Source organism: Montipora foliosa, chromosome 7, assembly GCF_036669935.1.
Source record: "Montipora foliosa isolate CH-2021 chromosome 7, ASM3666993v2, whole genome shotgun sequence".
Lineage (NCBI taxonomy): Eukaryota > Metazoa > Cnidaria > Anthozoa > Scleractinia > Acroporidae > Montipora > Montipora foliosa.
Genome location: NC_090875.1, coordinates 16,940,607 through 16,966,267, shown reverse-complemented (window position 1 = coordinate 16,966,267; position 25,661 = coordinate 16,940,607). Strand labels below are relative to the sequence as shown.

Below are 25,661 nucleotides of genomic sequence, written 5' to 3'. Positions count from 1 at the left end.
CCATCACTTTTGTCGTCACTTCAAGATAATGGTTTAACAGGAGTGATGCTTAAGGCTCTGGTAGTCAAAGAGGTAAACAATAATGATATAAATATGAACCACTCTTACAGAGGAGGTTTACCTTTTTTAAGGTTTTTGTAAAAATTCAGTCAAGTACAGCCATCATACAGTCACATTGATGGATCTCATCTTCTAATACCAGTAATAAATTATTATCCATTACAAGCAATAGCTTGAAGGTAAGAAGATAAAACAACGGGAAAAACTGATGTGTGCCTTTATTCAGCTTGATGTCCCTGGACATCTGCTGTGTTTGAGAATCACAGGTCTGTGCAACTACAAAGAATAAAGTGGATCGCAGGTTCGAACACCTGTTTGACCTTTATTAATCGTTTTAAAATTTTTAGAGCCTTGAAATAACTTAGAAGAAAGTAGCTGCCTTTGTAATTACATGTACAATGTTCATGTGTAGATGGTTGGACTTTCGTCATGATGATAATGTTTTCAAAATACAAAATAATGTATGTGTTTAGGAATCCTAACACACTGTTATTTACCATGGTATCCAAGGACATGCATGTGACCCCGGCATCCGACTGGTTTATCACTTCATTTTATGATATTTTAGAATAAAATAGATGTTAATGCTGGTAAGCAAATACTGGGCAGCGCCTGGGAGGAGAGCGTGACTTCCCATCACGTGACTACCTTATTTGGCTATTTCATTCATCCCGCCATGCGAGCCTTCTCAGTTTGACATTTCCAAAGCTCAACTAGTTCTGTTTTTTCCGTTGAGCAATTTAATCCCTCCCTCCCGCCCTGTTTGCTTTCTGGTTTTCTTGTATTTTATTTTATTTTTTCCTTATGAGCTTCTGTAACCTATTCAATAGTTCTCCTTAATAAAATATGGGCGGGGAATTGCTGCCTGCGGCACCCCTTCAGCCCTGTGCTGAAGCCCCGTTAGGGAGGGGGCATATTGTTACTCTGCTGGACTGGGTTAACTTGGCCCTAGGACATTATGCCAGCAACTATGCCCGCCTTGCAATACAGGCATGAGGCACCCCCTCGGCTAGTTGCCAAGGCCCCTCATCCGGTGGTCCATACCGGCGGTGGGTATTATCCGCGCCTTGCCAGTACATTCCCTGCCCCTCATTTACGCCCAAGTTGTGTGTATTGTCTTTTATTGCGCACCAAAGCATTTTGAATTATTAAAAAGCTTTGTAAAACTCATTAATAATTCATGATGGCAAAACAAAAGAAATGTTAAAATAATCTACATCGTATTTCTGATAAAGATTTCTCTTCGTTTACATTAATGTTTCTTTCAATTTTCACCAAAAATACCTAGTGTACATTAGCACTTAAATGCTGACGTTTCATTAGTCTTATATATACGATATTCGTGTCAGATCTGTATCACATTTACAGCTTTGCCTCAAGTTTGTAAATGTGATACAGATCTGCCGCTCATATTGTATATATATTACTTACAAATAGACATAAATTGATTAAGTAATTATAACTCTTTTTTTTTTCATCAGGTTCCTGCAACTCGAGAAGTTCTATCTTCACTTCCAAGTGTGCTAAGTGCACTATGTTTGAACACACGAGGACTCCAAGCCTTTATGAGCTGCAAACCTTTTGACAAGCTGTTCAGAGTCCTGTTATCCCCAGACTATCTGCCTGCGATGAGACGAAGACGGACCTCAGAGAGTCTTGGTAATAAACAGTCTTAATGACTTAGCTATCTTGATATCGTTGATCTGGTGTTCATATTCATGTACACTACAACATGTAAAATGGCACATAAACACAACATCCATTATTCAAAAGCATGGGACTAATTAATGTGAGAAGTCATTAGTTCAACTCTGACCAGACGAACACATGGAGGTCTTCAAATACATGTAACTGTGGTGCTCTTGTAATGACATCTGCAAATTTAATGGTTAAACCAATGTATGACTTCTGAGGTTAGGCCTAAGGGGAAGACACCACACACTCTTCGAAAAGAGGAGGACTCCAAGTTACTTGGTGTTGTAATGATTATGTCAGTGTTAATGAAACATACTGTGGGAGTGCCTGAGAATCCAACTTGTGGCTCACAGTAAATTTTGCACCATAACAGAAGTTCCTCAGAATTGATTTAACCATTTTGAGTGTTTGCTGGAAGAACTAACAATAACTTTTAGTATTTCTTGAGCGTGCGTTGGATAGGAATGATGGTAATAGTTATTGTCAACAAGCTAAGGCTAGTAGGGCCAAGTTCCAAGTTGGCCATAACCAATTGATGTCATACCCAACAAGCACAAACGGAATAACAATTAATTACAAAACTTGCTTAAGTCATTTGAATTTTTCAAATGACGGGTGCAATCAGTTTTCGTAAAGTCAAGGTCATAGCAGCATTTATTATTGGTCTGATAACTGAGATCAGTGTGCTAATAAACACGAGATCTGAGATATAAAATTATAGTGCTTTACTTATGCCCTCATGTCTACAGTAATTTATTTGAAAGGGCATTTTTCTATTTCTGCAGGTGAAACTGCTTCTAATCTTGGCACTGCAATGGATGAGCTCATGAGACACCAGCCTACATTAAAAACAGATGCCATGAAAGCTATCATTAAGGTATTACAGAAGCAACAGCCACCAGTAACTCAAAGTAGTATCTCTAATAACTGGAAGATCTTTGCTACCAGTACGCTCACTACTTCAGAATACCCCAAGCATCTAAACTTAGTTGACAGCACAAGAATTATTTGGGGATAAATTTAACATGGTCTTCACGAAATTTTAAATTTTTGTATTTATCGCACTGTTGTTTAACTTTCCGACTTGAATTGAAGTTCAAGTTTGTTTACATTGCTGATTTCTGTTTACTGAATCTCATTCTCACTGTTATGACTATGTTTCTTACAATAGCTTAGAATTTTCAGGCGTCTGGAGTAGGGCTGTTTATCAATAGTATCCTGGTGGTTAAAAAAAACTCCTCAGTGCCATACACGGCATGGGGCTAATTAAAATAATATTCAAGTTGACTGTAAGTAAACACACATGGAAAGCTACAGCAACATAAAACATGTAACATAGACCTGAAGAGATGCGAGAAATTTGTCTCCAAAATTGTCTCAAATTCTCGAAAGCCCTCCAATGTCTTGAACTTAACTCAAGCCTTGATCTGCGAAGTTCTTGAGAATCAAGACTCCATTTGTATTTTGGACGAGGAATAAAGATATTCTTGTGCATGCTTCTCTCCTTTTAGCTTCTTCAAGAGGTCTGTAACCTTGGACGTGACCCAAAATATATTGGTTTCAAGATGGGAGCAAAAACAGACAACAGCGATTTGGATACTGGTGTTGGGTTAGTACAGAATTCTGGACGGTCGACGTTAGGAGCAGATGAGCCTATGTCTGATGAAGAGGAGGATGATGACGATCGATTCAGCTTTACAAGTACTACCAGTACTGCTAAAGTTGTGTCTGAAAGTGAAAAGATAAAGGATACTTCAAAGTAAGTTTTCTGCTGGATGAGGTGATCCTTTTTTCTCTTAAGTACAAACACAGAGCTGTTTGAACTCACTCTGTTAACAGAGTTTGAAGCTGAGGACTTCTTTTTGGCCCAAATTGGTAATCTAGCCATAAAGTAACCGGGGAATAAGGCATACAAAATTCATTCCTAGTACCTACAGGCATGAGGATCTGGATGTGCAAAATAACACCTACTGCTTTTGTGCTGTGCAAACATTGACTGGTTAATATATATGTAAGGCAGTGCTTTCAGTAAGTTTTGAAGTAGGTTTCTCCCTTTTGTTAGCACCCGCCAGAGCTACAGTCTGTACAGTAATAAAAGGGGCCGAAGGTCTCTTTTCCTCTAGGGGGGTCTGGGGGCATGCTCCCCCTGAAAAGTTTTGAAATCAGGAAGCATGGAAACAAGATTTCCAGTGATTTAAGGAAAAATATTAACACCCAAGCATTCATTATTTTTATCAACAAAAAGTGTTTTATATAGTTCAAGCCAGTTAATGTCATTATGTGTCCTATTCTCATGTATCCTGATTATAGTTTTACTATTAAGGATGGTGCCTACTATCGTTATTGCGCATACGTTCTGTGCATCTCGAGATACTCGGGTTTCCTATTGGTGATGCTTACTAGCTAATACAGTGATATTTTGGCACAGTTTGAAACTATGCGGAGAAAGTAGATCTTAGTTAGTACTCTTGGTATCCAAAGAGAAACTGGGGGTAACCATGCATTTATGAGAGATAATTAAGCTTCAATTTGAGAAAGAATGCCATACATTGCTTTGTATTTTAAAGCTTTTTACAAATATTATTCATCAACTCTCTTTGAAAAATGCGTGGTTACCCCCAATTTCTTTTTGGATTTCAATAACACTTGTTAAGATCTACATTTCCTGCACAATCCCCAACTGGGACAAAGATACCTTTGAATTAGTAGTCACCGTCCTTAAAGACTTACCTGATTGCTTGGCTTACCTGATTTGCTTCCGTGAGATTTTTGAATTTGTGGAAGCAGAAATATGACAGTATAGACTGCTGCCGCTTCATCATGGAACTGAAGATGCTTAACTGATTCAATGACTAGAAAAACTTATTCCACGATTTCTTTACAATGTCGCAATTAACTTTCGATTCAACCACGATGTCAGTCCACTATGTTTAAGGACGTAGTATGAAAACGAGACTTCTAAACATCATAATTATAATGTCTGCTGGACTATGCGCTGGAGTGTGACCTTAAGTGACGATGAAACGCAACTGAAAAACGACTACTTGTTGCATGTAAAGTGGTAAAATCACAGAATAGTGTATAAAATGACCTATTTGGTGGGGTTGTTCAACATTTTTATTACCTTTTCAATAATAATTAACCATTTAACAGGGTGAATTGCTAGTTCCTCTTTATTTGACGCCATAAGCACAATAACGCAGGGATACAGCCAGCCATTTGCAAGAAGGCACCCACCGGAGCTTTGGTGGCAGCAGGGTCTTACTGAAAGCACTGGTATGGTGGTGACCCAAGCACTTTTTCTCCTTAAAGTTTGGGGATATAATCTGAGGTTCCAGTTGTTATGGGGCTTCATTCCATGCAGTGAAGACTAAGCTCAGCGTTGAGGACAATCTGTTATGGAGTACATGTGTTATGACTCCTGTTACAATCTACAGAGGGGATTCAAATTAGTGTTTTTCAGTTGCTAATGGTAATTTTGCATCTTTTTGTGATCTACTTGTAGTGGAACATACTGTAACTTTTTAGAAAACATTCTACTCATGGGTTTAATAATAAGTATTATTATTTATGCTGTTTGTTTAATAGGACTGCAGAGGAGGAGAAACGAAGTTTCATTCCACTTATGGATTACATCTTCAATGTGGTATGTAATTAACAATAATATTTAATATTATTCCATGAGCAAGTGTTGGATATGAGATGGTAGATAGCCAACAATGCTCATAGCCCTGAGTTGGCTATAATCATCTCATATCCAACAAGAGTGAGTGGAATAATATTAAATATTATTGTTACATGTAATTACATTGTTTTATTGAAAACACCCACAAATTATGGATAAATCTTGTAATTTTGTAAATTTGAAACTCAAAAAAACTGATGTGTGCAGTTACTGATATTTGTAGAGCATGATGTAATACTGTACCTCATTAAACTACAATGGTTAAGCCAATGAAAACTACAATCCTGGTCAAAACTGTTGGGACAATTCCTGCTTTCCCCCCTCCTCCCATTACAATGTTGATTTTTGATGGTCTCCAAAATCAAGATCCGTTCATCGATCGCTTGCATGTTTCAACATTGTCTGGGGGTAAGGGGGCGCAAGAAAGGCAGCGAAAGAAGAACACACGTTGCTCTTAAAACGATGGAAGCATGTCAGTAAATTCTCTTCTTTTCATCCAAAATTTGACAAATTTTGACCCAGATTGTAGTCGTAGCTTTTTGTAATAATAATACCTAATGTCACAGCTTCAGGCTAAACACATTTTACAGTAATTTAATTTGTATTTTCCTTGTGTCTCATTTATGAGAATTCAGAAATTGGAAACTGAAATCGAGCAAATCCCAAAAAAAGGAATTAACTTTTTGAAGATCTTGGCATTTTTACAATGTGTGGGAATGTTTTTGTATTTTTCCAGGTTCGATTTGTTGATTCCATACTGAGCAACAATTCAACCGATGACCACTGTAGGGAGTTTGTTCGTCTTGGAGGCCTGGAGCCGTTGATTAACATTCTTGGATTGCCCAATTTGCCTCTCGACTTTATATCATCGCCAGCTTGTCAGTCTGTGTCTGGTGTGTGTAAATCCATCCTGGTAAGTGATAATACTGTGCAAGACTCAGAAAACATGTGTTGGTGTCAAGATAAGTTAAAAAGGAAAACATCTCCCTTCCTGGTTGTGGCCGTTACTCAAAATCTTGTGCATTAGCTCCCTATTAATGTTGGAAGGTGGTATTCTTGCATTGTGAAGTAATAGAGGTTGAGAATTTCTGAACTTACATGTATAACAGATGAGAACTTGAAAATTAATTAACTTTAACTAATGCTGTATGGCTTGGTACATTGACAGCTACATTTGTTTAAAATGCAAGGTGTCAAATTTTAAAGGAAGCTCTAGAAGAACATGTTTTCTTTTGTTGTAGATGTTATCACACGAAGCTCAAGTTTTAAAGCAAGGTCTTACTTTTATTGGTGACGTCCTAACAGCCCTGGAACCAATGATGTCAAGATCACCCGAGTCTCCAGTTAGTTTGTTGTTGCATGAAGTTGCATCATCAGGCCGTCCACAACAAGCAATGACATCAGCACAACTTACCCCTCTCTTGCATGCAATTGTTGCAGCACATGCATATGTAAGCATGTTCCTTCATGTTTGCAAAGTGGGACAGGTATGCCATTGATAATATGAAAGTTAATATAATTGTTTAATAGAGATTCGTTGATGTAAATTAATGTATAAGTTCTGTATTAATCGTTATACAGTGCTCCCAAGGAAGACACTTAAATTTAACTCAGTTTAACACCAAGTCCCAGTTTTTTAAACAATGGATAGCACTATCCATCGGATAAATCATTCTCTACTGGATAACTCAATTGGTTTTTCTTGTGTTTATCCACTGGATATAGTGTCATCCACCTTTTGAACAACGGAGGCCTGACGATTTTTTGTTGGTCGATGTGATTCAACCTGGCTTGGGAACAAAAGGCTTCATATTGTTCAAACTTTTTATCTTTTAATACAATCAGATACATGTAAGACACAACACAAATGTAGTGTATAAGGTAATTTTTAATTTAATCTTAACTTGTAATGATGGTGAATTGTATTTTTAATAGTATTCTTACGTACTGATCACCGGTTTATACCAGCGTTTTATATGTTGAATTCACTGATCGGTTTTTTTTTCCTTCAGTTTAAATAAAGCATTTATTATTATTATCATTATTATTATTACTATTATTATTGTTATTATTATTATTGTTATTATTATTATTATTATTATTATTATTATTATTATTATTATTATTATTGTCTCCTTTAACCTTTTCACACTCAAGGGGGGGCCCCATCGACAAGTAAAATAGTCTGGTGTTAAACAGACTAAAATCTCAATACCGGTAAGTGTCACTGTTGGGCATGAAAGGGTTAAGGGGTGTGGATTAGCTTTGCAAAGCACAGTTGGGAAACAAATGTTAAATTGAAGATTGTAAAAAAAGCAATGAATGTGTTGAGAAGAATGGACATCCATTGTAACCACAAACGATCAAACAAACAGATGCAGTTATACAGTACCGCTCAAAGATAAGCGAACCATCAAACGCGTTGACAACGCGTTGGGAACGAAGAGCCAACGCGTTTGAAAAAAAAAAAAACGCGTTTGCAAACTATTTTTTTTTCAACGCGTTTGTCCTTTGTTATTCAATTTTGGCACCTTTGCATTGTGTTACAAGTTGGTATGTAAATTGCGGCCACAAAGCGACCGTAATTTTAGCGATGGAAAGTGAACAAGTGTGATCAACTGACTATCAATCAATGGAAAGTTGGAAAAGAAATCTTCAGGAACGAGAAAAGATGCGCTTGTTAATCGGCTAGAAGAAATCCGCGTTATTGATTTGTTTCTCCGAATTTCTTGTATGAGATAACACGCTTGATCACGATCGCTGAATTCCCGCGTTGTCAGTTAATTTTGCCTTCAAGAGATTATTACAAAGTTTCATGCTTTTATCACAAAAGGGAGCAAAATAATAATACGTGCCGTCTGCACTTGGGGTGAAAAGGTTGCGTGACAACGAATAAATTATTTATTCTTCTCTGCCCCGCGCAGCAAACAGCCTTTGCAATGAAGTCCATTTTAACACAGCTTTTATTGGAGATCATTCTTACATCATTAAGTTCTGCTGCAAGACAGTTCAAAAGCCATTCACATAATTTCTTCTGGCATTCTCGTGTTTACAACTGCTTGCTGGCGCGTTATATCATGGATTTTCATTACGCTTGTCATAGAATCATTTTTGGTCGCTTCAAATTTTATTTTGTAATTTCAGTTTACATGACACGGCTGTGGGACTTGAAAACATCCGAAAACACAAACCTTTTTGTTTTTATGAGGCCGCAACCCGAGCTTTGTATAGCCAGACAACGAGACTGTGTTTTATTTTGTGACATTACTTTTCGAACTCATCATTGAACCTTTTGTGATGCAAATACTTCGGAAAGTTAATGACTTTGGTCAACGCATTTGCGTTTGCGTTAAAAAAAAAACGCAAACGCGTTAAAAGCCAAACGCAAACGCGTTGAAGACTAGTTTGAAACGCGTTTGATGGTTCGCTTATCTTTGAGCGGTACTGTAGCTGGAGTAATTTACTGACCAAAACAAAGCCCTAAAACTAAAGAAATAAAGGAAAACAATGCAAACAGAAAAGACTAATTAGGGTGACGATCGGTGTCGTAAATAAACTCGAATATAAAGCAAATATGAATCACATAAATGCAGCAAAACTGAAAACAATAATGGAATCTAACCTTGTCCAGCCTTGGGATCGAATAGATTCTAGAAAAAAAAAGCTAAGCGAGCGCCCGAAACGATCTAAACTTCTTAGTACTGCGAATCTCTCGTCGACCACGCTACGGCCAAACTACATGGTCACATGACCAAAAAGGCCGCCAAAACAAAGGCGGAGGCCTGGACAGGCAACAAAACTGGCTACAGTTACATCCATGTTTTGTAAGGTTAAATTGGAAATGAAAAAATGTTCAAACTATGAAGTCAACATTGATGTTGCCAGTTGTCAAAATCTTTTTTGCTAAGCCCTCTCTCGTTTTGGGATGAAAACCCTTACCTGCAATGATAATAATTATTATTGTTGTACATGTATCCACTGTTAAAATATAAGTTAATAGTAGTTATGACTCCTCACTTAATTTATTACATGTACATGGTGTACACTAAGCTTTTCAAAGTACTGGATTTGATAATAAAAGTGCCAGACTTGTTATTAAAATTTTTCAAGTAATGCTGGCTTTTTATTTTTATACATGTAGTTTGACATTCGCAGCCTGTGTGTGAATCATTGGGGTTCAGATCAAGGAATTACTGTGTTGAAGCAACTTGGTCAACTGTACACATTTCTCGTTTGGGAGACAATTGTGTTAGACACTGTAAGCCACTCTGAAACTTCTAGTGGTAATGAAACAAAAGTTGCTTGTGAGGATTTGGAGATGCTGAAAGTGTCATCATCAGCTTATCAAGACGATCCCCAGGGTAAAAAAGTTATAATATTGTTTATTCCTCTTTACCTGTGGAGAACAAGTCTTTTTTTTTACTGTTTTTCACACACTTTTGCCTGTTTTTTTTGTTACTTTAGAAGGACACTCAAATCAAAGAGAAATTACTCCTGTATAATGCAAATGTCATTCACTTGTACACTAATGTATAACATTACCATATTATTTTGCAGCTGTGACTGCTGTTTTTTTGCACCAGTTGTTTATCATAATGTGAAACAAATAATTTTTTTTGTTTAGCACTTTGGTCTTTGCTATGAATCTGCAACCAAGATCCTATTAAAATCATATTATTGCTGAAACTCGGCCTTAAAAAATTAGAGCCTCAATTCTTGAAAGCATTGAAGATTGACCTTCAAGTTAAATTTTAGCTCCAAGAGAGAAAGAGTTTTAATGTTATGCTAGACAATTTTAAGCGCTCATTGGGGTGCGTTACTTTACATGTGGGTGTTAAAGGGTTAACTCCTTAATTTTGCTTTTCACATTCAATGTTTTATTGTGAACATGCATGTATTACTGGTACATTAATTCTTCGTTGTTCCTTTGCTCAGGTCAAACGCATGATGGGAACCCTGGGATATCAGTGACAATGGACAAAGAATCTAAACTTGAACCTGCAAAGTCTGCTCTTCCATTGCAGCAAAGAATCATCAAGCAACTTCTACAGACATCAACAGCTCTAGGCCGTGCATTGTCTGACTTGTTTGCTCTTTTGGTTAAGCTTAGTGTTGGGTCTGCTCAGCGTCAGCGTCGGGCACCACACCCTAATGCTACACCAGGACTTCCCACTTTGCCTGCTCGTTTTGTAGCATTCCAGCTGACTAGATTATTGAAGGATGCATTTTCCTGGGAGGGTCTTCCAAATGCAAGTTCAGTGCCCAAATTAAGGTAAGTAAGAGTACCTTCTTGTTAAAATGTTACAATGACCAATGAAACAATTCTTATGTTTCTTTGGATTTTAAAGCTACAACCTTTTTGTTAACTACACGTAAGCACTAACTGACCCAAGTTTTAAGACTTGATTTCACAATTTTCCTATGTAATGGTATCCCATTACTAACTTTAAAATCTTTAAATTTCGTCTTCACTTGCAAGGAACTCCTTGAACAATTTTTAAGTCTTCTATTCAAAGTCTTAGCATTTTCTTGTTGCTCAGAGAAGGATTTTATGTCAGCTTCAGAGAACTTCATGAATCTATTGCTTGCCATTTGATTGCACAAAATTTAATGAGTGTGCAAAGGTGGGAAATGAAGTCATCAATATCCTCACTAGGCAACTCATTTCCCAAATGTAGATTTGTATGAATTTTATGAGTCGTTTATTTTCCAGTGAAACACTCCTGTCTATAAAATCATAATAAATATTGTTATTTCCATATTATTTTAAATGACTGATTGTGTCATTATGCCCACCCATGCTTCGTACATGCATTTCATTTCATTTGTCTTACGGTCTGAAGTTTACCTGATTTTTGGACGAACTTGAATAATTATAATGTCTAAGAAGGTGCCACAAATTATTTTATGTAAATCTTTATCTTTTTAGGTTGCACTTTAACATGTGTATAGTTGGTTTGACATCACGTTTGCTGTTTGATGACAAAAAGAACCCATACCATCTGATGCTACAGCAGTTTGTTCTTTCAGGGGCACACAGCAGCCTGTTCTCGTAAGTGATTATTTCTCAAAACTGCAATGATGCAACTGATTAACTGTGAGGATAATACTCTACCAATTCCTTGAACTGACAACCAGTTGTAAAACTGGATCAAGACACCTTGTAATTTTTACCTTGGACTGTACGTGATGTGAGCTTCTGCAAAGTCCATTTTCCCTCTCCTATAGTCAAATTTGCTAGCAATACTAACTACTGTATGAGCAAAACTTGGATTGAGAATTTTTTAAATTTTTCTATTCTACCTGTGTAGATTTTATTTGCCGCCAGTATTTTAATTTAACTTGGGGATGCCATATAAGGAGTTTCAGAAACACGCTGGATTTGTTAAAATTGTCCTATGTGGTGTAGTTGATAATCAGACATTGGGATAACTGGTCATACAACTACAGAGATGAAACTCTAAATCAAATTTAATTTCAGTGTGCAGAAGATTGATTTATGTGTAATAGAATGTTTAAGATTTTATTCAAATTTGGAAAGGAGAATTTGACCAGAATCTTGCACATTTTTACTTGCAGTGTGATGAAGACGATATTCAACCAAGGTGGTAGAATTAACATCAATGAGTGCATCAGTCAGTCCTGTTTCGATGGTGAGATTCGACTCGAATGCCATTCATTTTATGTATTTACCACATTGTTATTATCCTATGGCTATTATAATTATAATTCAGACGGTGAGAATAAGACATTAGTATGCCTATAAATAAATATATGCAGCATTTTGTTGCTGGATATTATTGCCTCAGGGAAGTTGTTTTCCTGGCATACCAGGATAGTTGTCTCTGAGGTACATGTACCATGTACATTGTAGAATACAGAATACTGCTGTAGGTGACAGTAATTTCAAATCAGTGGGAAAATTACCATTATTGTTACATGGAACTAAAATAATGCAGTCCCAGGCTTTTTTTCTCTTAACATACATAATTATCCTACATAATTATCCTAGAGAAGTAAAGTTCTCAAATGAAAGGATCTGGTTTGGTTTTATTTGGTTTTGACTTTTCAAACTTTTTCATTAACACAGTACCGTAACTCACTCAAGGGCCAAGTCTTTGGTTACAACTTGGAGTTATGGATCACAAATATTTGCTAATAATATTAGACATCCTTCTATTTATTATTAGTGCCGCTGGCTTGTGCAAAAGCGTGTACAGGGTTTCATGGTGACATGGTTGTTTCTTGTGTTTCATGGGTTTCGCAGGTTTCATGGTTTCACTGGTTTTGTGGGGCTCATGGTTTCAAGGTTTCACTGGTTTCATGAATGTCGTGGTTTCACTGGTTTCGAGAGTTTCGTGGTTTCGTTGGTTTCTTGGTTTCGCAGGTTTCATGGCTTCATTGATTTTGAGGGTTTCATGGGTGTCCTGGTTTCACTGGTCTTGTGGGTGTCATGGTTTCACTGGTTTCGTTGGTTTCATGTTTTCACTGTTATTGCAGTTTTCATAGTTTCACTGGTTTTGTGGGTGTCTTGGTTGCACTGGTTCAGGTAAGTTTATTTTTTGTCACAATTCTCAAAATAATATTAAACATACTTTTTAAAAGACATTTAATGGTGGGGAAGCTCATAAAGAAACCAGGGCCCGGTTGTTCAAAAGCCGATTAGCGCTAATCCCAGATTAAAAATTAACCGAGGAGTTAATTTCTCTACTCCTAAATGCTGTTCAATGCTGATATTCGGTAAAACTTTACATTAGAAGAAGTCAATCTTGAAAAACAAAAATAAGCAAAAGAAACTTTCACCAAAAAGTTGAAAACATGAAACGAATAACGCTAATCCTGGATTAAGTTAATCGGCTTTTGAACAACCGGGCCCAGAAGGCCCTGCAGTCCGATCTTAACAGCCGTATGGATTGGTCTACATCAACATTCCTCCAATTCAACTAGCAAAATGTAAGTCTCAGCCTATAACAAGAAAGAGAAATCCTATCGAGCATCAATATCTTATGAATGGGTCTGTCTTAGACGTTACAACAGCTGAGAAAGATTTGGGTGTGTGGATCTCTAGCGATCTGACGTGGACTAACCAAGTTTACCATCAATCCAATAAGGCAAATAAGCTACTTGGATTTATTCGATGATCATCAAGGTACATCAGGAAATCTAGCAACCCAAGTCTTGTCCCCTCAATCAATCGAACTGATGAAAAGCATAGAACGTGTCCAGAGAAGAGCAACTAAATACATCTTAAATGTTACCCTTCCAAACTGAATGGTCGTACCAGGATAGCCTTATTCAATGCAACTTACTACCGATAAGCTATTGGCACGAGATGATGGACCTAGCATTTTTATATAAAGCTACAAATGGACTTCTGGACATTGACCGCAGCATTTTACCAACCATACGCAGGTCTGCAAGAGCAACAAGATCATACCATGCCAGTAATGCTACTATCTATACTACCAAGAGATGTAGAACTTTAACTTACCAGCGTTCATTCTTTATACGTACAAGCAGGATCTGGAATTCTCTACCTACCTACATTAGAGACAATTCTCTTTCACTTGCTTCGTTTAAAAACAAACCTTTTGAATATTATACAAATGCTCTCTTGAACATTTACAACCCGGACAATCCTAAAACATGGAAATCTGTTTGTCCTAAATGTAATATGGCCCGCCCCTTGTTAAAGATATAACTTGCTGTTTTTAACTATTAAGCTTAATATTAAATTTTTTGTAATTCAGTATTTATTTTTGGGACCACAGTAATTGGTTATGTTGTTGTGGCCTCCCTGCCCCACATTTGTTGGGGCGAAGTCAAATAAAATAAAAGTAAAATACCTGCAAAACCAGTCAAACCAACGAAACCATGACATCTAAGAAACCAATGAAACCATGACACCCACAAAACCAGAAAAACCATAACACCCATGAAACCAGTGAAACCATGAAACTCGAGAAACCAATGAAACTGTGAAAACCAAGTAACCGTGAAACCTGACAAACCATGCAGTCACGCCCTATACGTGCTTTTACACCAGTCAGCGGCACTACTATAATGGAGGAATGTCCAGTTAGCATACATTCGTGATCAGTAACACCAAGTTGTTACCAAGTCTTTCCACCAAACCATCTCCATGAAGCAAGATGCCGTTTATTTCTTTGCAAAATCAATACTTACTCATAAGAGTCTCCTGTCTTCGATTTTTCAATAATGACTTGTGATCAGGAAGAAGGCTTATTGAGTTCTGCATCCCCTGTACATTCGTTTTAGATTTTGGCATTTGGTTCTTGTCCTGACAATGACATGAATGCACTGAATTTTTAGTTGTAAAAGATATTGTGGACATAATATGTATCGTAAAGTTCTAGTTTTTTGGTACACACATTTCCTTGACAAACAACTTTACAATACTGGTAATCAAAAAATTGCTAGAATATGTTGTAATGAGGCTTTTGTTGCTGTTATCATGTTTCCTTTAGCTCCCAATACTTGTGTTGTTGAAAAATTGTTTTTTTCTTTTTTTGTTTTTTTTGTTTAGCTGATTCGCAGGAGTTGTTGGATTCATGGTTAACACTTTTAAGTCGATTGGTGAATTCTGACACATTGATGGATTCCCCCCACGGTCTTCCTGCAACCTCCACTCAGCCAGGATTTGTGCCTTTCAAACCAATTGACTTTCTTGTTGCTACGCAAAAGGTCAGTCTTATTTCTGTTAAACATAGAGCAGGAAATTAAATCAGATGATCATCTTTTAACGTCGGTAGTGCCCTGATAATTATCTCAATTGACAAACTTTAATGTTTGTCTTGAGTCTGCTCTTTCAATTACCGAAACACCCGCACATAAGCCGCACCCTGCATTTAGCAGCTCAAAATTTTGAAAGAAATCAAAAGGAACCAAGGTTAAGGCCTATTGTGCTGTCCTGGTTGCCATGTGACTCAAAATGAAATACTGGCAAACAGAATAACAATGGTTACAAAAGAACCCTTTCTCCATGAAGGTCCACTTGTGGAACACACTCACTCCAGAAATTCTCTACCAAGAATTTGTACTTGCTTTCAAAAGGAATTTTTCTCCAAAAAAGAGATCTACTTGCGGAATGAACTTGCTTGAAAAATTCTCTACCAAATTCATACTTGAAAACAAGTAATTGTATTCTTTTCAGTTTTTGAAAGCAAGTATGAATTTGGTGAAGTGAAAGTGGTTGTTTTCACGTTTTCTTACTACATTGTTACGGACAATGTACATCGTACGTAGGGGTTATTCTAGTTTACAAAAAGGAAAATGTTGTCTTCTACGGCGTATTTACTTGAATTGGGTTTTGTTTCAGGGTGCCTTCTCAACAGTCCGACAGCTCTGGGGACAGAGACTTTCTAAGGAATATGGTCCACACTTGGCTGAGTCCATGTTAGTCATTCTGTACCACATCATTAAGGGTGAGGCTGTCATCAAGGAAAAACTTGGGCCTGCCCCAGAAGGCTCCAGCAGTAGCAGCTCATCATCTGTAGCGAGACCTCCCGTTGAAGCGGCTCCTCAACCAGAGATAAACATGCAGCATTTACAGCAGGTATAATGATGATAAAGATAATCAGTGATGGTGATAGTGATTATTACTAGTTATAGCTGTCGCTAAAGTGCCAACGAGCCAAGCTTGCGTGATCTGGCGCCTGGCGGCTGCAAACATCACGCGGCGTATTTGTGCGGCACTCTCATTGGTTATCGCTACGGTCAACATTTCATCGCTTTGGTCTACATTACAGCTTTTGGTCTACATTACACTCAAATTTGAAGCGCTTCTGAGATTTCGTCCGCCTAAAAATCTTCTCGCGGCTCTATAAGCTGCCGCCTCGCCAGGCCTTCTGTCTTCAGAAGGCCTGACTCGTTGGCAATTAGTGGTGTCAGGTGAAAACCAAGGATCAACCTTTCTCCCCTGAACTGGCCCTCCTTGATGAAAAAATGTTCCTGTATAAGACAGAAAAATGTCTGTGTGACTCTGTAAAGGGGACCTACCTTATTATAAGAAATTATCGCTTCATGAAATTAACGCGAATTTCAAAAATTCATGTTAATTTAATCGGTCAATTTATGTAAATTTCTGCGGTGTTAATTTAGTAGCGCATTAATTTCCGCTACCTCGATTACCGTCATTTTTGCCCCAAATCTGTGACTCACTCCAGACATTCTCGACACCTAGCCACTTTATTTCACATCTTTCACGTGAGTAAATCGTTTGGAGGCAGTGTGGCCCAGTGGTTAGGGCGATTGCCTTGAGATCCGGATATCCCCCGTTCAAGACCCGCTCTGACCACTCGTTGAATTTGTTCCTGGTAGTCCCTGGTTCAACTTCCCAGCTGCACTTATAAATAGCCAACTGGTTTGCCTCCGGCCAGTTGGGATTCTTAACTGTTGTTGTTGTGTTCCGTTGTTTCGTTGATTGTTTCATTGGCCCTGAAAAGCCCCTATTGGGAGCGGTCAATTAATTGTGTATTGTATTGTATTGTACTGTATTTTCTTTGCAGTTGCTGTCAGAAGAATAGTTCTCAACGTCTGCTTCTTGAATTTCGGTTTCATGCACACTGTGAAGAACTCTCAAATATGCCAGATTTCTTAGGGTTAATCTACAATGTATACGTTAAGGGACAATTGCACGATCATTCTTTACATTTTGGAATGTTACAATTAATTTTTAAATATGTTCCTGTTCCCAACAAATTCTGGGGTGTGTTGAGTGTAGCAGACGCGTTAGTTTCCTTTTCGCGTCAGTTGAAGTGGGGTTAATTTCAAATACGTTAATTAACACGAGCATTGATTTCCTATAATAAGGTACATGTAGCTTTTTCGTCGATGTAATTTGTTGTCAACCCAAACAAGCCCCACTGACGAGTTAAATTGTTTGGTGTCTGTGCAGAGTAATACCTAGGTGTGTTACTCATTAATAATATTCATGTCATCTCTTGTTTTTTGCCCTTTGTAGTTCATGGATATGGGCTTCACTCACGAACATGCTAGATTAGCTTTGTTGAACACAGGCAGTTTAGAGGAGGCAACAGACTACATTCTTAATCACCCTCCACCACCGCCAGCTAGGGTAAAGAACTTAATTACTTTAAAAAGCTGAAATGGCTGTTATACATGTAAATAGTTGCTAATTTGTGATTCTTTGTCAATAAGATTTATATGTGATACCATCATAAACATGTTTTGTAAGAAGTATTTTTTTGACTTCAGAAAAAAAATGCTAAATTATTTTAAGTTGAATTTGGGTGACATTATGAACAAAGTCTATTTTATAGGAGGATAAGAATATGGTGATTTTATTTTTTTTTTAATTTAAATTTTATTTTTTTTATTTATTTATTTTTAATAAATAAACTTTAACATAATACATTTCACAAAGTATATTTGATATCAATTTTGATCTTGATTTTCATAATATTTTGATAATGATAGTGGTAATAATTAACAAAAAGCTAGGAAGGGTAATAATAATTATGGGTACAGTATTTTTACAGTGCATTCTAGAATGACAGGGAGATCAAAATATCCTTGAAGTTACAAAAACATTAGGTCAACACACCCTAGCTGTTGCAAACCCAATTGCTGAAGTTCAATAACTAATTAAGTTGGTTAACCTTTCAGGAGCTTGGCTTGGATTATGACATGTTTGAGGAAGATCAAATGATGAGAGCAATAGCTATGTCCCTGGGCCATGATGTTGCAGCTGCAGTTCCCGCTACTGATCAGGTATAACAAATCTCAAAATACCTATTGGTTAGTCTCTTGTTTTTGGCTGGGGTAACGAGCCAATCACATTATACGTTACGAAAGCTGCTACGTCACCCCCTTGAAAGGTCGAATATTTCGTCGTTTCTAATTATTCGCCCTTGTCACGCGGCGGCCATATTGTCCCGGGAGAACGAAAAAGCTTTGTTTTACCACGCCAAGCCTCACCTGCATGGTTTCCACCGCGAGGCTTGGGATGGTAAAACAAAGCTTTTTTGGTCTCCCGGGACAATATGGCCGCCATGTGACAAGGGCGAATTATCATCCTGCAATAGAAAAAGTTGCAAATTATTATTAGAGTTCTGTCACCTTTGTACATGTAGCATTGTCGGTATCTGCAGCTTCATTGTCTTATTGTGGTGCTGTTCGTTTAAACAATGCGATATCAATATGCCATCCATTTTGTAGCCTTGGATTGCCTGCTATTCAGTGCTGGTGTCTTCCAAAATAGGCTGGTATAATCATTTCATTCAACCTCTTACATGTACAGTATTGGAAAGAATCTAGAATTCAGGACATAATCGTTCCAAAGTCGACTTAATAGTGCAAAGTTATATTTTGAGGTGACGTTTTCGTTGATGTCGCCTTCATAGATCTTAAACTAGGGAGCTTACGCAAAAGGACGACTGGAAGACTCAGGACAGCAGAATGACGAAAAAATGTCGCGTAAGATCAGGAATGCACAGTCTCGCGCGACATTGTTTCGTCATTCTGCCGTCCTGAGTCTTCCAGCCGTCCTGTTGCGTAATCTCGCTACTCCCTACAATAGAGACGATGAGGGCTACGAGAACGTTCTGTAAAAATATTATTTCTTCTTACTGTAACAATTTTTCGACTACTCCAAGTCTTGGAAAGTGTACACATTCCAAGAATAAAATTGGTGAGAACGTTGTGGATTATTTTTGGAGAGAAAATTGAAAATTATCGTCAGGTGCTCACGTCCTCCACATGACCTCAAATTTGATCATTTCACGTCGTTGTCAAGACGAGAACGGCAAAGAAATGTATCACAATGTAAAGTGCACGTGCAGGGCGTGCATAGCTATTGTTTTTGCTAATCAAACCTATTGTTTTGTGGTCTTCTTGTTGCCTTGGTAGTCGTCCTTGCCTAAGTCCCTAATGCCAGTAAAACTTTGCGAGCACTTAAGAGTACCGTATTTACTTGAATAAGGGCTGCCCCGAACAAGTACCGTGGTCCAAATGCTGCGCTTATGCGAGGAATTTCGTCAAATTAAAGAAAAACACTAAAAAGTAACTCTGACACAGCATGGGGAATTTCTTTGCATCAAAACCGATGTTGTTCAGTTCGAAGTGATTGTATTTCACTGCTAATTCCATTAAGTAAAATGCCTTAATTAAGAATCAAATGGTGACTTTCAAAAGACATTTCTGTTAATCTCCGTACAGAAATATTCTGTGACCTTCAATTCTTAAATAAGCACAGCCCTCAAATAAGCGCTGCCCTTGAATAAGCGCCGCATTTTAGGCGCGAAAAATTAAATAAGCTCCTCGGCCCCTATTCGAGTAAATCCGGTATTCAAGGAATTCAGACTCACGCTTGAATGTGTAATTTACAATTTGCTCTTAATCTGAAAAAAAAGAAGAAGGAAAAATATTGAAACACAGCACTCGTGCGGACCTCATTGGGGTGAAAGTTTGTTCATTATTTTTTTGCTATGACTTCCTACACATTGTTGTGCATGCTTTTAATTAGTTTATCGATACCGTATCTACATGTATGTAACATGAGGACATCAAAAGGTCATGTTACTTGTATCGTGCCTCTGTCTTGTATGGGCTAAACACTTTTCCGCTATTGTACTTAGTCTTCATCTGCGGCTGCCCCAAATGAAACTGCTAGTGCTTCAAGTGTGGCCTCTGCTGATACCTCAGCAACAGACAACAAGGAAGGTAAGAAGATCTCTGAAGTTCAATTAGCAAAGGAGGAGGAAAGTGATGACAATTCGCCTCTGGAGAAATCAGAACTAGATCGGTTTACATCTGACATGCTGAACGGCTGTCTGGAAGTGCTGACTGAGATGCCTGGTACAGTCTTCAGGGCCTGTGATGTTCTTTCAGCTGTTGCTCTGCGCAATGGAGCAGAGTGGAAGGAGAATACAATTATTTGCATTTTACAGCAGGTACGCGAGACTAAAAGTGCACCTATCCTGAAATGTTTTTTTTTTTTTATGTAAGAAATCTGTTTACTTACTGCGAAGATATCCTTGCATTGTCCGTTTTTAACTCCTCCCAATAACTTGGTCCTTTGATGATGTCAAAACTGCTTTGCAGTGCAAAAGAGTCTTTGGAAAGTGGAATACTTTAATTGCACTTTGTGTTGTCACCTCAGATATAAACCTAAATCTTTTGAATTCTTAGGCTCAGCTTTGGGTGATAGGTTGCCTATTTCAGTAATCATTTGGAGTGTCGTAAAACCAAAACCAAAGTAATTACTCTGGCCAATCAAAAAGGACGGAGACAACCCAGTAAACCAATCAAAACTCAGAGTAATTACACGTAGCCGAAACAAAGTGCGGGAAAATGTGCACGCACGAGCCACGATTGGTTTGGGTTTCACTTCAAGTAATGCAAAACCAAAGCAATTTGCTAATTACTTTTGACACTCAATTGAAAACCGCTCTATAACGCCTGTTGGAATCTTAAAGAGAAAAGAAAAAAAATTATTTTATTTACTGCACTTTTCAGGTCACAACAGACATTCAAACTGTCCTGAAATCATGCACTGCTCAAACTGCTGAAAGCAGACAACTTGAAGAAAGCATGTCGCAGATGGGTAGCCTGCCAGAAGCAGCCCGTCTGTCTTCTCTTCTTCACCTTACTTGTTTGTTATTTGAGGTAAGAATAGGAAATTTTCCTCATGAAATCACTTTGAAGTGTGTTGTAAAAATAAGTTTATGCCATTGACTTCTGAACCGCCCTCAATTTACGAGTAAAATCATATAACGTTAGACGTAATAAAAGTCTCTCAAAATTCAAAATTCTCACTGAATTCTAACTTCTACATTTAGGAGTCAGTGGGTGAAGCCCTTGTTTACATGCAGGGAGAGAAATTTATTATTGCAGTAGAACAGACCTTTTTAAGTTTTGTTTTTCACAAGACTGCTAGCAGTCCTTCAGAGGCAAATGTGCAGCAATCTTTTAACCCTTTCAGCCCCGTGGAGTTCCCCATTGACGAGTAAAATCGTCTGGCATTTGACAGAGTAAAATCTATAAGTGGCACTACTGGGAGTTAAAGGGTTAATGGGGACATAGTTTTTGAGTGAATCTAGCTGTTGTTAACCCTTTCAGCCCTGTGGGATTCCCCATTGACGAGTAAAATCGTCTGGCGTTAGACAGAGTAAAATCTATAAGTGGCACTATTGGGAGTTAAAGGGCTAATGGGGACATAGTTTTTGAGTGAATCCAGCTGTTGTTAACCCTTTCAGCCCCGTGGGGTTCCCCATTGACGAGTAAAATCGTCTGGCGTTAGACAGAGTAAAATCCATAAGTGGCACTATTGAGAGTGAAAGGGTTAATGCATTAAAATCCATAAGTGGCACTATTGGGAGTGAAAGGGTTAATGCATTACTAAAGCTCACAGCTCAACCTTCCATGGCCAACTAATTTTCAGGAGGGGAGGGGTGTGATATCAAAAAAATTATTGTAAATATGTGAAGTCTTACAATGAATAGCAGCCCTTTCCCCCACGTCCAAGATTAAAGGATCATCCAAAATTTAAGTAGTGTAAAACCAGTGTACTGTGTTTAGAAACTCTGGGGCTTAAATGAAAGGAAATGTGGTATTGAACCCTCATTACCATATCAAAAGTTGAAGAGATGCTGTTGGGTCGGTACCATACCCAAAATAACTGCTAAAAGTTCTGTTAACTGCCACAGCCTGTAGAGACTATTTGAAAGTGTTTTTAGCAAAGGATGACCACAAAGTTAACTTGAAAGTGAGGGCCAACCGTGTTCATGCTGTACATGTATAAATTGACCTACAAAATGGCAGAATAATTATAAAATTTCTAAAATTGAACCAATTTTTCTTTAAAAAAGGTTTTGTTTATGTTGTGGCATTGTCGGTATCTGCAGCTCCATAATCTTATTGTGGCACTGTTCGTAAAAGCAATGCAATATCAACATGTCATCCAGTTTTTGATTGGATTGCCTGCTCTTTGATGCTGGTGTATCGCAGATCTGGCTGGACAGGTATATTTGACTCATCCAGACCTCTTCTTGAGTACAGTTATACGGAGATAAGTCCTGTAATTTCTTTTTTGTTACCAGGATTGAATTTTTTTCTGTTATTTTTTTCCACTGGTGTGGCTTTTGTCAGATTTCCGTTTTTTTTTCACCTCTGTTTGGGAAAATAGTACCCTTTTGGAAACATTACTGTTACCATGACTACCTGAACCATCGAATGCCCTGGGTTTGACTCGTAAAAATAAATGGTCTTGCGTTTAATAGACCTTATTCATAAATGGCGGTCTCATTTATAATTCTTTTGTGCAAATGAGCCTACCAAGCCTCATTTTAAAGCACGAATTCTTTTCAATTCACTGTATGGTATCGAGGCTTGGTAGGCTAATTTGCACTTCGACAAAAGAATTATAAATTGACCGCCATTTATGAATAAGGTCTATAATGGAGTAAAACCTCCAAAATCATCTATTCTTTTTGCTTGCTACGATACCCATCTTTGTATTTGAAATTCATTTCTTCAGCTCATTTAATAAGATTTCTCAACACAATCTTTACTCAAATAACTTATCTTTTCAATTGGGTAAACACTTGCGCAGTTTTCTGTACAACCATTTCCATTCACCTGGCAATTATTCTGTCTTCATTTAACAGGAGAAGAAATTTCGGTGTGAAACTACTATCGAGAAGTTTGGCATTCTCAACTCTTTGCTTCAGCTACTTGAAGTATGTCAAACAATATTGTTACAAAGCAAGTTGGCAGGAGGCAAAACAAACACTCCAGTGTAAGTGTTTTGTTTCTGTGAAATCTAAACAGTGGAGGATCAAAAGGAGAAAATTTGCCTCCATCACGTTACTCTGCAGTTTTTGCTTTCAGAGCAATGTTCTGTCAAATACCCCAAAACGAAAATCAAAGTTATTATTTTGGGCCAATTTAGAGAAACAAGCCAGACGTAAAGCAATTAGGCAATAAGCGAAGGGTAAAGTGCAGAAAATTCTTAAATAGGGGTTAATTTTTACAACATTGTTAATTTGGCCAATCATGTGTCAATTTCAAAACTTTGAATTAACAAATACAAGAGTATGTAGATTGTTTTCATTGTGGAATTCAGGAGCAGTTTTCAACTTACTGCAAATGCAAGTAGCTGAATGAACCAGTCATAGTAGCTCTTAGTGTGCAGTGATGACAAGATCTTGCATGAGGCATTAAAAATGTATCTTTCCTCAGTTGTTCAAGGCTAAATGATGTTGGAGCGACTTTCGTATGATCTTGAAAAGGTGTTCGCAATTTTCGCGGACCAATGCTTAGCAAGACTAAAACAAAGCTTCTCCTCATTCCCGCCATGGAAACTCCTAGTATGGGCAGTGAACAGTTCAATTACCCAATCACATTACTACATTTCAATTGACGTCAAAGGGAAATGCCGATTGCTTTCCAGAAAGTTCCATTGAGAGATGACATTTCTTGCATCCGCGTTCGCTAAGCCAATGAAAATTTGCGCTCGTTTGTTTTTGTTCGATAAGCCAATTAAATGTTTTGCATTTTGTTTAAGTTCTGTTTTTGCGTTTATTTTTCAAGGTCATACGAAAGTCGCTCAACCTGGTGAATAAGTCACTATCCAACCGTTTCATTCTATGGAAGTATTTTGCTCATGTAACTGTGATTATTATTCAACACATTGTGACAATGTCCAAATATGGTCATAGCGCGCTCAATATTTGGTCGTGCGTACTCAACGGATATCCTGCGATATACGTAATTTTGTGTGTCGCGGAGAAAAATCGTAGTTTTTTCCAGCTTTTTTCCTACTAAATGTAGAAAATTGTGCTTTGTCATCAATGTGTTGAATAGTAAAACAATAATCCTGCTCAATCTTGTGGAATATCGCCTGATTTTAGCCAACTCGGCCAACGGTCTCGTCGGCAAAGTATCAGGCGATAAATCTGCGCGATTTCGCAGAATAATTGTTAAATTTGCTCACTCAAAGCGCCTGTACAAGAACTTTGGCCACCATTCTATTTGAAGCATATGTGTACCATCCACGGGAAAACCAGAAAAACCTGATGACATAGGCACTCTATTTTAACATGCTAAAGAGAATAAATTTTCTTTAACATGTCAAATTTGAAGAAACTTGCTTGCATGAGTTTTGCACAGTACTATACGTATTCTTCTTCATAGTATTTTACTGCCTTGTTTTGCATACGCACATTTACTCAAAGAACTTTGAACACGCTTTGCAAAACAAAAGAGTTGGCTTGTATGAGCATTTCACAACAAAAGCAACCGTGACATCTACATGTACATGTATTGTGCTACTCCATGCATGTCACGCTCAGTTCCATGCACTTGTGCCTGTGCCATACACTTCTTATTGGTTTTCCCGTGGATAGTGACATATTCCGAATAGTGACTTTACATGTATTGACTGGGAGCAAAGGCTAATCATAATCTGATTAGCTTGAAAATAGTGGTAGGGGATATTTTGACTATTCATTGAACAATACAAACACTTAATGTTAAACATTGGAAAAGGCCTGTGAGCTATTTGTAGTTTTAGCTTAACTTCTGATTGGGTGAGGGAGCATTGCAGGATAACTGAAAATGGCATTTAGCAGAGGTCATAAAGTACACAATTCTCATTTTCTTATATGCAGTTGGCTGTTTCCTCTGATACTCTTCTTGGATACTCATGAAAAAATGGCCGTCACCACCAAGAGGAAGCAGTTACATGATAAGGTGAAAATGCTGGTTCAAAGGTTAAGTTCCTTATCTCATTCTCTCCTTCGAGGTTCACCCCTTCATTGATAAAACGTTGTCTCTATTTCCTCTTTGAGCCACTAACACCAACCCTATTTCTCAATTCGCTCTGAAGAAGGGCTGACCCTCTGTCACACATCAGCTTGCAAATTTTTCCTACGTTAGTTATTCTACCCTTTATCAGCTTGTTTGATAAAGGCAACCTTTTGTGTTTTGTATTTTTAACTTTTTAGTGCACTACCCATGCTTGGAAATGGTTTGATGATCGAAGTGGTCGCTGGTACAACTACAATGTTAGCAACAACGCAACAATTGATGCAGCTTATAGGAGTGGCGAATCGGCAGTCAGGTAAGCCATCCATGAAATTATTGTTGTCATTATGAAGATGGTAGGTATCACCAGATCTTGTTTACTGTCCTTAAGTTCTTTGTTCAATTGAAATTGTTTTGCCAGTCTTAAGTTAAA

General features: G+C 37.8%; 1 protein-coding gene across 3 annotated transcripts in view; it reads left to right on the top strand.

Moving 5' to 3' along the window:
* The window catches only part of LOC138010892 (E3 ubiquitin-protein ligase HUWE1-like), a 78,889-nt gene that overhangs the window by 21,742 nt on the left and 31,486 nt on the right, over positions 1-25,661 (top strand). For 2 of the 3 annotated variants that reach the window (XM_068857913.1, XM_068857912.1), the window contains exons 20-39: positions 1-72; positions 1,542-1,719; positions 2,541-2,632; positions 3,267-3,514; positions 5,344-5,401; positions 6,177-6,353; positions 6,682-6,927; positions 9,582-9,801; positions 10,376-10,712; positions 11,370-11,492; positions 12,020-12,093; positions 14,988-15,145; positions 15,780-16,016; positions 17,424-17,537; positions 18,089-18,193; positions 20,059-20,373; positions 20,939-21,088; positions 23,089-23,219; positions 25,093-25,174; positions 25,429-25,544. The exon at positions 1-72 is cut by the window's left edge and continues 35 nt beyond it. In XM_068857913.1, coding sequence (XP_068714014.1) covers positions 1-72; positions 1,542-1,719; positions 2,541-2,632; positions 3,267-3,514; positions 5,344-5,401; positions 6,177-6,353; positions 6,682-6,927; positions 9,582-9,801; positions 10,376-10,712; positions 11,370-11,492; positions 12,020-12,093; positions 14,988-15,145; positions 15,780-16,016; positions 17,424-17,537; positions 18,089-18,193; positions 20,059-20,373; positions 20,939-21,088; positions 23,089-23,219; positions 25,093-25,174; positions 25,429-25,544 — 3,233 coding nt within the window. The remainder of the gene's footprint in view (positions 73-1,541; positions 1,720-2,540; positions 2,633-3,266; positions 3,515-5,343; positions 5,402-6,176; positions 6,354-6,681; positions 6,928-9,581; positions 9,802-10,375; positions 10,713-11,369; positions 11,493-12,019; positions 12,094-14,987; positions 15,146-15,779; positions 16,017-17,423; positions 17,538-18,088; positions 18,194-20,058; positions 20,374-20,938; positions 21,089-23,088; positions 23,220-25,092; positions 25,175-25,428; positions 25,545-25,661) is intronic. The other variant, XM_068857915.1, reaches the window with a different exon arrangement.